Genomic DNA, 12343 nt, shown 5'->3' on the forward strand with positions numbered 1-12343 from the left:
CCATGATAGATCAAAACACATAGAGATTCCTTAGCACTATGTGATAGATATGGTAGAAAGGAATGTGATGCAGTTGGAGTATATTAGTACAAGTTATCAAACAACAAACATTCTTACCAAGCCTCTATTCAGGCTGAAAGTTGAACACTTTCAGAATAAACTTGGTTTGGTTGCAAATGTGAGTCAAACTTGAGATTGAATTTCAAAAATATACTAATATATAAAGATGTTTAATGTGTAAACTCTTTTTTTATCATGTGTTTTACTCCATGACTTTATGGGCCCTTGGGTTCATTACTGAAAGGTTACGATCTTTTAGGTAATGAACACTTGTATTTGACATTGTAAGGTGACGACTCTACAATAATTTGCTTCACTATCATAATGGATATCATGCGACTTGATATCCATGGAGATGTCATTATAGTTAGTATCTCTTGGGACATTTGATAGCTATCATGAGACTTGATATCATTCGAAGTTCATTATGATTCTTAAGAGATAATAATGGTATCATGAGACTTAATTTCAGTGCATGTACCATAATATGGATATTTGTGTTATGAAGAATGTCATGTGACTTGATATTCTTAGACATATCGTAACTTCTAAAATCATGAGTAAGGGGATATTGTTGTGATCTTTACTTGGTTAAAACTTTATCTTCCCTAGCTAAGAGGGAGTGTTGAAATTGATAGCTTCGGGCAGATGCTTATGAATGAAAATCATCAATACAATGATATAATTATATTGATACATATACACTCACATTTAATTGCTTGAAATTACATCATTATATCGATCCTATGTTTGAAACCAACTATCATTCATAAACTCAGAACAGAACATCATTTATTGTCCAAGTATAAATCTGTGTTGATCAATTTGTAAATGATCAATTTAAATTGCCCGTTGTTGATCGATCTATAAATGATTGACATATAGTGTAAATGACCGATTTACATTTGTTTGTTTATACATATGTTCCAAGGTTGCACGGGTACGTGGGTACGGGAACGGGGACGGGTACGGGAACGGGTACGGGTACGCATATTTTTCAAAATAGGGGACGGGGGTACGTGTGTATGCCTATTTTTTCTATATTATTAATATTTTATAGAAAATATAAAAATCAAAATATATGTCATGAGTCATGACATTGAGCATTCAAAACAAGAAATTTGAAATATATATATATGCTATTGCTGAATGTTTAATGTTTAAAGTATTTTTCATAATAGGGGACGGAGGTACTTGGGTATGTCAAACTTATTTAAAAATTATACCTTTATATTTATAAAAAATCTGAAATTATGAGTCATGACAATGGTTTTTCAAAACAAGAACAGTGATAAAGTTTGCAAATGTAATTTATTGTTTTCAGTTTCAGATTTGCTATATGTTTGAAATAATAATACATAATAAATGCTTAGATGCATAACAAAGAAGGCAGACTTTAAACATGAACAAGAGGATCCTAAATCATATAACAATGACATATTGCAACTGATAAACTTATGACTTGAACAGTGATAAAGTTTATTGTTAATGAGTACCAAAGTTTCAAACTGATTTGGTATTGAATTAAGTTTGATAAACAAGCTAATACAAAAATAAAAAATCAAAATCAGAATCTTAATCAAGGTCCTTAGCTATGATGCTCTCCACCGAGTACCCGGTACGTGGGATACGTGTACCCGGTACTTGGGTACGTGGGTACTCGGTGGGTACGAGTACCAGGGGTGTGGGTACGAGTACCCATGCAACCTTGATATGTTCTGATTATCAATAACAATCTGCATTGGTCACTAATGCATTAGTGTAAATTTGAATCAGCACTATTAAAGGAAAAGGGTTGTTATATGTTAAACTACATGCCAATGAATAGGCATGTTTCTGCATGCATGGGGACATGGAGACATGACTATGCAATGTCATGTGTCCAAGCGAAGATATATATAATCAGTCCTGATCCGACCAAAAGGCAATCACAATATCACAAGTGCAGAGCCTTTACTTGGATTGGATTTTCATCTGTATATTCAGTATTATCTATATCCAATCTTCATATAATAAACAGAACTTATTAATATAATTTTAGAATCATTGTGAAATTAATGCTTATCTGCATTCAGATTATAATCTGCAATAGAAACAATTAGTTAGCAGAAATATTGTTCAAGAGAATTTTGAAAAGATATACATATTTGAATTGGCAATAAATCTAGTCATCTTTAACAGTCACCATGATCTGTAAGAGTTCTACTTAGGGACTAATTAAGATCTGAGCTCAATTAAAAAGGACCTTTCTTTGCGAGTTAGATAATTTTACGCAACTTCAGAGTAATCATATTAATGCAAAATATGAAGCCTTCTGGATCTGCTAATATTCCATGTAATTTAAAGTAATTCGATCAAGGCCACTTGTGCTTCAAGAAATATCATACAATGTGGTGGTTGACGCTATAGAAATGCACATTGACCCATTGACGGGTTTCAAGCTTCAAGAGATATTATTACAATCCTTGAGTTTTCTATGTGCATGTAAGACAGCCTCAATCTCCTAGAAGCCAGAATTCAATGTACAACTAAAAGAGTGAATAAGAATAGCAATTTTCTGTTAGTTTAAACTAAATATGATTGTTTATTTTTCAGAAGGAATATTTTCTACAGGATACTAGATACTTAGTCAAGTTGATTCATTAATTTTGTGGGGAAGCATATGTTTATGTGCATTTCATTTCTAGTTTAGGCAATGGAAGCAAACTAAATATTTTTTCATGGTGTTTTTTACTCTCTGCAGTTAATGAAAATGTTTCTTACATTCAAATTGTGCAGCTAATGCAAACATCAGTGAACTAAATGCTGGCAGTCCTGAAGAATCTACTCGCTCTAGTACTACTGAATCAAGTACTTTTAGACGTTTTATATGTGGTGATGAGGCTCTAAAGATTTCTCCTGATCAGCCATATTTCTTAAGGCATCCTGTTCGTCGAGGCCATCTTAATGTTTCTCAAAATTATTCAATGCAGCAGGTACAATGTTATCAATATTTACATGGTTGTTTCTTGGCTGTAAATGAAATGGCTGCTTGCTACTTTTATTTTGGTATTCTACCATTCAAAGAGATAAAATGAAAAGTGGCAAAAAGAAGATACTAAATTAACATCTGCCTGCTGTGTATTCAAAACTGCTGACAACATAGCAAATGAATTCATGATTGAGAATTTGACATGGTTCATTGAGTATATTTTTTTGGGTAGGTATCTGAAGATCTTTACCGCATCTGGGATTGGATATTATGGGAAAAGTTGTACCTTTCTTCACATGATCGTCATATGTTCTCTGCAGTTTTGGTTATTTCAGAGACATTTGACAATCGTGGTATGTTCAATTATTTCTTAGAATTCCTAAAGCTATTTTCCCCCCCTTTTTTTAATAGATCTTAAATGCTTTCTCTTTGCTCCTGTTTTAGTTTAGATGCCTTTTACTTTTAAATCAAAGGTTTTACTTTTCTTAGACACAAAGATGGGTCACTAACGGAGATAGTTTTAACCACAACGATCAGGCTTTCATGAAGGGCAAGGAGGCTTCTTGTTTTTTCTGTCATTTCATTGGTTGCTGTAGAGCCATAATAAAACATTAGTTTAATTAAGTATAGTTAATAAGGGGTTCGGGCAGTTAGATAGCGAAGGGATTTGTTGGTTGGTTTTCTTAACCAAGGATATATTTAAGAACTCTTGAACATGAAAGATGTATGAACTATTTTTGGAAATAAATCAAGTAACTTTTTTCCTTCACATTAATATGGTATTGATTCTGTTATGTATTGTAGATGGTACTGGATACTAATAAAGTAGATATATGTACTGGTAGTTTTTGGTATAATTCATCTACATTTTGGTGTCGTTGCCTAGTTTCGAATCTAGAGGTCTCATGACAACAAAGGCAATGGAGTAATGGGTGAGCCATTCCTACAACAAGTACTAGTTACAAACAGTGACAGGGATGAGGAAGAAGAAACAAGGGAGGATTAAGTAACACTAGATTTGGTGGAGTAGTAAGTCTCCATTGACCAATATGTGCGAAAGGAAGCCTGAGAAACAACGGTTCCTATGAGCACGATACAGACAAACCTGCAGTTGCACCAATAGTGTACGATCTCCTTGGACAAAAACCTTGGTTATTGGCAAGGAATCTAGTATGCTTGGAAGAGGAACATGCCGAAGTACAATGAGAGCAATTAATACTCCACCATTTTTCCGAGAGAAGCCAACCTAAAAACTAGGAGAGGGATATTCCAAGACGTAGGATGCCTAGGCAGCAAAACAATTAATGCCCCTAATTCCAAACAAAGATCCGAGGCAATTACTTGAAGAAGAAATTGAGGGGGAAGCTACCCCTACGACGAGCTTTACGTATTAAGGAGCAGTAGGAAAGGCGTTTTTCGTTTGAAAGGTCTTGTTGATCAATCAAATCACCAAGCCAAATAGAAGAATATTTGATTGAAACCACTATAAGAGGAATAGCAAACTTGGCAATGTCGAAAGAACCAAAAATAAGGGGTGAGTGGCCAAACTTGGAAACACTAGAACATAGTTTACTAACCAAGCCAAGAAGAAAACTCTAGTCACACAGAAGAAGAAGCACAAGGAGGGGGAGAAGTAACCTTGCTAGGAGCAAGCACTCAAGGAGTAACCTTGCCAAGAGCAAATACTCAGGGAAATAGTTGGAGAACTAAGATGATTGGAGTAGTAGACAAACAAAAACTCCCTAGATTCATAGGTGACGGTTCAAATAATCCGACACGTCACTGCAAGACGTGCATAACTTTATGGCAAACAAATGGAGAAAACGATCAAGATGAGTGGCTAAAAGTGTTCTCGACCACTCTGAGGGGGATTGCAATTGATTGGTATACAGAGTTAGAGGTTGGTAAGAAAGAAACATGGAAAAACCCCTGAACAACTTTTGAAGAAGAATGCATACTATTACAGGATGATGATGAGATAGTTACAGAAATATATGGCACCAGATAGGCTAAAAATTTGTTAGTTCGAGCCTACAACATGAGAATGAAAGAACTAATAGGCAAATTGGAAAACAAACTAGTGGACGGATTGAAGAAAAGATGGCTTATCGAAGGGCTAACTCCATCCTTGTGGCATAAGATGAAAGTGATACCACCATCCTCCTATGCTGATGCTTGCACACATGCCATGGGTAACCAAAATGAAAGTAAAACATTAAAAGGAAGAAAGCATGGGAGTGACAATAATAGTACATAAGGAGAGAGTAGGGAAGAATCCAAAACAATCCAAGCACTAACTAGGGACATGATGCAGATGATGAAGGAAATGATAGTTGGAAAGGAAGGCACAAAAGAAGGGAAGGAACTTTGGTGCACGAAGCATTAGATGGAGGGACATATGAAAGCCAACTGTCCAAAGAAGGCATTCTGTGATATATGCCAGGTATTAGGACATTCCCTTAAGGTATGCCCTTATAACTTGAACAAGCCATACCTTATAACTCAAGGTGAACAAGCCATACCCCCCTTTACACCTCCTAGAAACACAATCATGGTGGCGTCACTAGGAGGATATCATAACAATAGATGGGGAAGTATTAACAATAGCAATTCCAATACACCTTGAAGTTGCATCCAGTACGATAGTAGGGGATGCCCCATGATCGAATGCAGAAGATGTAATGAATGGGGCCATTTCGTCCGTGACTTGTAAAGTGGAGGACAAAGTGCAGGGATGCTATGCAAATGGTGTTGACCTAAGGAGGGAAGGACATTCAAAAGCCAACTATCCAAAACAATCCAAGCACTAACTAGGGACATGATGCAGATGATGAAGTAAATGACAGTTGGAAAGGAAGGCACAAAAGAAGGCAAGGAACTTTGGTGCACGAAGCATTAGATGGAGGGACATATGAAAGCCAACTATCCAAAGAAGGCATTTTGTGATATATGCCAGGTATTAGGACATTCCCTTAAGGTATGCCCTTATAATTTGAACAAGCCATACCTTATAACTCAAGGTGAACAAGCCATACCCACCTTTACACCTCCTAGAAACACAATCATGGTGGCATCACTAGGAGGATATCATAACAATAGATGGGGAAGTATTAACAATAGCAATTCCAATACACCTTGAAATTGCATCCAGTACGATAGTAGGGGACGCCCCATGATCGAATGCAGAAGATGTAATGGATGGGGCCATTTTGTCTGTGACTGTTAAAGTGGAGGACAGAGTGCAGGGATGCTATGCAAATGGTGTTGACCTAAGGAGGGAAGGACATTCAAAAGCCAACTATCCAAAGAATGCATTTTGTGATATATGCCAGGTATTAGGACATTCCATTAAGGAATGCCCTTATAACTTGAAGGCAAGGAGTGCCCAAATGTTCTTCATTCAACATGAACAAGCCTCACCCCCCGCTACACCTCCAAGGAACACAAACATGGAGGCATCGCCAGGTGGATATCATAACAATAGACGGGGAAGTAATAACAATAGAAATTCTAATACACCTTGAAGTTGCATCTAATACGATAGTAGGGGACACCCCATGATCCAATCCAAAAGATGTAATGAATGGGGCCATTTTGCTCTTGACTGTCAAAGTGGAGGACAAAGTGTAGGGATGCTATGCAAATGGTGTAGATCTGACAATCATAAGGATGCTGACTGTTCCAGACAGAAAAGCGTGAACATGCTTGATATCTCAGAACTAGGGAGGGAAGTTCTAGCCATTACAAGGACCCAAGTGAGGAAACTTTGTAATGTCTCCTTTTGGAATTTTAAATAAGTTGCTTTTTAAGCCATATGAATTTGTGCAGACAAATTAAATATCAAAATTATAAAAGATATTTTCTATTTCTTCTCTGTCCTTAATCAAATGTTGATACTTTTATATTGCTATTCCCAATTGGTGTGTCATTTGGTGCCAAAGGTTTGCAACTTTTGGTTTATCAACTATATATATTCCCTATGTATTATATATAAAATATATTTATAATAGATTTATTTATAACAATTTTAGTTTATATTGTATATCATATGTTTATTTTAATTTATAATATAAGTTATTTTAATAATATATTAAATTAACAACATATTTATCTGAAGACTATTATTTAATTTTTATTTATTTTTAATATTTTTGTATGGTATCAAACATAGATTTTTATATAGGAACAATGTTGGTTATATTATGATATTAAATTGATATAGCTTTTCTATATATTAAATATATTTTATTTATTGTAATATTATTATTTACAATTATATTGAATCATCATTCTATTGTTCATTCATTTTCATACTTAAGTATTATTATCCTAATTTGATATATTAAATGATATTATAATATGATTAAAATATTATATTATAATTGTATCACCGTATATATTGTAATTATATTATTCTTGTTCAATAATGGTTGATTATATAAATTTTATTTTGATCGGGATATCACAAACTCACTTACCCTACTACAAGTATGGAAAAGGAGAAACTTATGGAAACCAAGCGAGATTTCTAGGAAGCCATGATGAAAGGACAAGTGAGTACCCCAACCCCTTCCTCTAAAATCAATATCAAAAAGTAATATTACGTAGCAAATGTTACAAACTTACAAGCCACATTACTTGTGAGGGTAGCAGATTTGTTAGAAACCTTACCTCAATTGAGGGTGGCTATAACACAAGGATGGAGTGAGAAGGAGGAGAAACAAGTACTCTATTCACTATAGGGATAGGGAGGACACCTACCATGGTAGAAATGGAAATAATGGTCTCTAAACTAGCAAACACCATTGTGGATGGAGGATCGGATGTGAACGTCCTTTCAGAAGAAACTTGGAAGGCCCTCGAAGAACCAATCCTCTAGTCGCCACATTTCAGTTGGTAGGGTCCGACCAATGAAAAATTAAGCCCATTGGAACATTGATGGGACAAAAAGTGGTGATTGGTACGCAACAATTCTTCCTCAATTTTGAGGTCATTGCTTTAGAAAAGAAAAGGTATGATGCACCGCTAGGGAGAGGCTGGCTTGTCACAGCCAAAGCAAATAATAATTGGAAGAAAATTACTCTTTCCATTGAAGCAGAAGGACAAAAGTATGTAATTGACCTCCAAAACCAAATGGTGAGTCGAGAGCTTGCCTCATATTCAAAAGCAGAAGGGGATAAGATAAGATAAGATAAGATAATAATATTAAAGTAGGAGCACCAAACGGTGACTGAGAAGAAACAAAACAAGACACAAAACTAGAGAAAAACAAGGTAAGGACCAATGATCCTTCCTTGTTACAAAGAAATCATTAATAGAGGGATATAATCGTGGACAATCCATAGTCTTAGACCGCTGTCGAGAACCGTTGGAGCGTTGCTGCCTAGAAAGACAGGTGCAGTGCCTGATTGATTTGGAATGAGGAGTATTGGATGGCCTTTTCAAACCCCGTGGTGGAGACAAGGGAGAGAAAAAGGCGGTGATGAGCTGGTTTGAGATATGTTCCTAAGGTATGAATGATTGCAGGGTGTTCTCCCGAAGGTGGGTGGCCTCTTGAAGATAAAGTGTAAGACACTGCACTTGATGAATGAGACGAAGGTGGAGTAGTAGAACTTGCCAAATATGGCATATTGCAGCGAAGGAATTACTTGGAAGACGAAACTAGCTCCCTCAATGGGTTGTTTCAATGGCAAATGAGAGATTATGAGGTCTTCCAACTGGAATGTAACACGCTGCAAATTCAGGAAACAAAACCTGTAGAAGAGTATCCAAGATATTAGGAGGAATACAAGGAAGGTATAAAAGAAGGAGACTAATATATGAGATTTGGACATTTTTCCTTGAGTCAAATGAAAGTTTTACATTTTTACAAGCTTATAGGTAGGGTTTTTAATCATTCAAGAACAAGTTAATGATATCTTAGTCAAAACTAAATGAAACAACTTAAAACTAATGCCAAAATAAATTTGATTCAGAGTACTATCAATTCCAATCACTGTGAAATCATTGGGATGAAGAAAATGAATCAAAATGAACTATTTTCATACTGTTTACACTCAGAAAAAGCATAAAACTAGAGAAATTTCATTGCAAAACTCACTTCAAATATTCATTAGTCTCTACAAATGAAGCCCAAAAGGCTTATATAATTCCACAATCATTTAATGTAACTGATCCACGTTTATAAGGTGACTTTTCCACTTTTTTTCCATGTTTGTTTCCTTCTTTTTGCAAAAATATTGATTTTTACAATTTGCCAATGAGTAACTTTTGCATTTTAAAATCTAAAAAGTCTTGAAACTTCGGAAAATGATTGGAAATGGTCGTAAATGAACTTAAATGTCTAAAATGATCTTACAGAGCATTATTTAGCTAAAACTAAGGAAAATTCCACAAAAATCACTTTTTGCCTATATAAGCGTAATCAACATGTATAGTGCTCTACACCATACTCCCCTAGGAAAATAACTCGAGTTCTGATTGAGTTAAGATCTGCTATAGTATATTCATTTTTGATGATGTCTTCCTCAGTAATCCAAGTAGCATCCTCCATTGGTAGCCCTTTCCATTTTAATAGGTACTGGTAGTAGGTTCTCCTTCTTGTCTTACTCAGCCCTTTCTTGTCCAAAATCCACTCTAATTCCATTGGTTGGCTAGGTGATAGATTTCTAATCCAATTGTCATCTGATGGTGCTGCTGTACATATATCTTCACTTGCAACCACAGCCCCTTTGAAAGGGTAAATGACAGAAACATCAAAATAGGTGAGATAGCAACCCAAGGAGGGAGTTCTATCTCATAAGCATTAGCTCCAAATTTATGGACCACTTTGCAAGTCCCTATCTGCTTCATTTGCAGCTTAGTATACTGCCCTTTAAGAAGTCTTTCTTTCCTTGAGTGAATCAAAACCAAATCTGTAATGTCCCGTTTTGAGAATACTTTAATTTACTCCAGAAATTAATCTAAGGTTTAATGAATGACTCCAATTGTTCGCTCTACACTTGGATATATATATATATATATATATATATTTGTATTGTCTTATCCTTTTCTTGAATGTACTTCAAATGACTATTAATTGTCCAATTTAAGATCTTGTGAGTATAGGGTTTGTATTTATCTTCAATAGAACTTCCAATCTTTCATTTAGTTAACACACACACACACACACACACACACACACACACACACACACACACACACATATATATACATGAGATGATATCTTTATATATAAAACATGTATTTGGATTAGGAGTCTTATCCTAATATATCAACTTATAAATTCCCTTTATACCCACGGTTACTCTTTGTTACCCTTATCCTTCACAATTAATGGTTTAAGTAACTTCCTTCGGTGTTTATTCAGCAAGAGTTATGCTACGTATAGCATCTATGGTTCGGATTTAAAGGTGACAGCTTTAATGTGATTGTACCCGCTCCACGTAATACTTGCAGTGTTTTGGCTCCACGTAATACTTCCATCGTGATTGCTCTTCCTCTCTGAAAGTTTTGTCTTCTCCTTGAATGTGCTTTCGCTAGGTGATTTCCCAGTGTGCTTCAGCGGTATCTTTTCTTTCAGTTTGATTCCACGTATCTATTATGTATGCGTTTGTATATCTTATATACCTCGGCTTTCCCCTGCCAATGGCGTGCTTTGTTCTACGTTTAACGCCTTTGGTATTTTGCTCTTTCAATCTTCTTCTCTACCTCTTATTGGTTTTTTCCTATCTTTATAAGTATCGCAACTAGGCATTGAAAAGGTGCGAGTGAGGGGGCGTGTTTTGGGGAAAGGCTAGATTATTTAAAATGTTATTTTATTATTATTATATATTGAATCCATATATAATTTGAATATAATTTATATTTAATAGTACTCATGTATCGCTATTTATGCATTATGTCTTAGTATTGACTTTACAGTTAGTTTATTTTGTATTTTGTTCATTATAATTAAATATCTATATGTAAATCTCATCGGTTAGACTTAGTTATAAAAATATGTATACTATATAATTTATTTATTAATTTATATGACTAATAATGTTTATATATTATTATTATTATGAATAATATTGATTTATGAATAATATAAATAATTAAATAGAATTATTTGCTGATAATAATAATAATTATAAATTATAATTATTATGGATAATATAAAATAAATCATAAGTATTGGTTCATATAGTATATCATTATTATTATTTTGTGAGTAATCAATAAGAGTATATGAATTATTAAATTTTATCTAATTATAGGACTTTCTTTAGGAGGGGCCATGATAGTCTCCCCTTCTCAAAATTGCTTGTCCTCAAGCAATATCACTTATACAATAACTCTCCTACAGACAAGAAATATATCATCATACAAGGGCCTAGAAGATTTTATAAACATACATCTTTAATGAATGAAAACATGGAGTAGACACGATGCAGACAGATGAAGACACGAAGCAAACATGATGCAGACACACCATACATTCTTTACAATTTTACACAATGATGTAGAGTAAAGAGAATGATTTATAACATATAGTTCCCCAATACATCTTTTGATCATAGATCCTGCAACACAAACAATTATTAGCATGTACATATATATAATAGCTCCAAAGAAGAGTTTAGTCATGATAAAATAGTTCTAAACCAATATCCTACCAAGCCCAAGAGCAGAACTTTGGCCCTCTTGGCCTTGATGGCAGCCATTGACATCCATCAAGGTGGTCTACTTGGCAAATTCTTAACTGAATAGAGTTGACATGATGTCAAGTCTTAATCAATCTAAGCCCAGGAGCGGAACTTTGGCCCTCCTGGCCTTGATGGCAGCCATTGACATCCATCAAGGTGGTCTACTTAGATGGTAATCTTATTCTTCCTACCTAAGCCCAAGAGCGGAACTTTGGCCCTCTTGACCTTGATAGCAGCCAGTGACATCCATCAAGGTGGTCTACTTAGGAGGTAATCTTATTCTCCTTAAATATCCTACCTAAGTCCAAGAGCGGAACTTTGGCCCTCTTGGCCTTGATGGCAGCCAGTGACATCCATCAAGGTGGTCTACTTAGGAGGTAATTTGATTCACTAATATTATAATTCATTTTATTACATACATATATGTATTCTGCTAAAATTGCAGCTCATCTAGCCCTTGTTGGTCCTTTGCATTTTCATCATGTTCTTGATTATATTTAGGTCTCTTATTTACTTTGTCATTTGCTTCCTCATTAAGTGCAGCATCCATTTTTCGAACTTGGCCTCTCTTACCACGTGTGTCCTGGTTCCCATCTTTCCTTGCAATGAAAGCATAAATTTT

General features: G+C 35.0%; 1 protein-coding gene across 9 annotated transcripts in view; it reads left to right on the forward strand.

Annotated features, from left to right (window-relative positions):
• Window positions 1-12343, forward strand: part of ARP9 (actin-related protein 9) — a 329521-nt gene that overhangs the window by 69543 nt on the left and 247635 nt on the right. For all 9 annotated transcript variants that reach the window (XR_016355759.1, XR_016355760.1, XM_089798716.1 and 6 more), the window contains exons 7-8: window positions 2839-3035; window positions 3264-3384. Coding sequence is in view for 7 of the 9 variants with exons in the window: in XM_089798716.1 (XP_089654842.1) it covers window positions 2839-3035; window positions 3264-3384 (318 nt within the window). In the remaining 2 variants the exon portion in view is untranslated. The remainder of the gene's footprint in view (window positions 1-2838; window positions 3036-3263; window positions 3385-12343) is intronic.

This window comes from Cupressus sempervirens, chromosome 8, assembly GCF_028749045.1.
Source record: "Cupressus sempervirens isolate cs-2001-9-10 chromosome 8, ASM2874904v1, whole genome shotgun sequence".
NCBI classification, from domain to species: domain Eukaryota; kingdom Viridiplantae; phylum Streptophyta; class Pinopsida; order Cupressales; family Cupressaceae; genus Cupressus; species Cupressus sempervirens.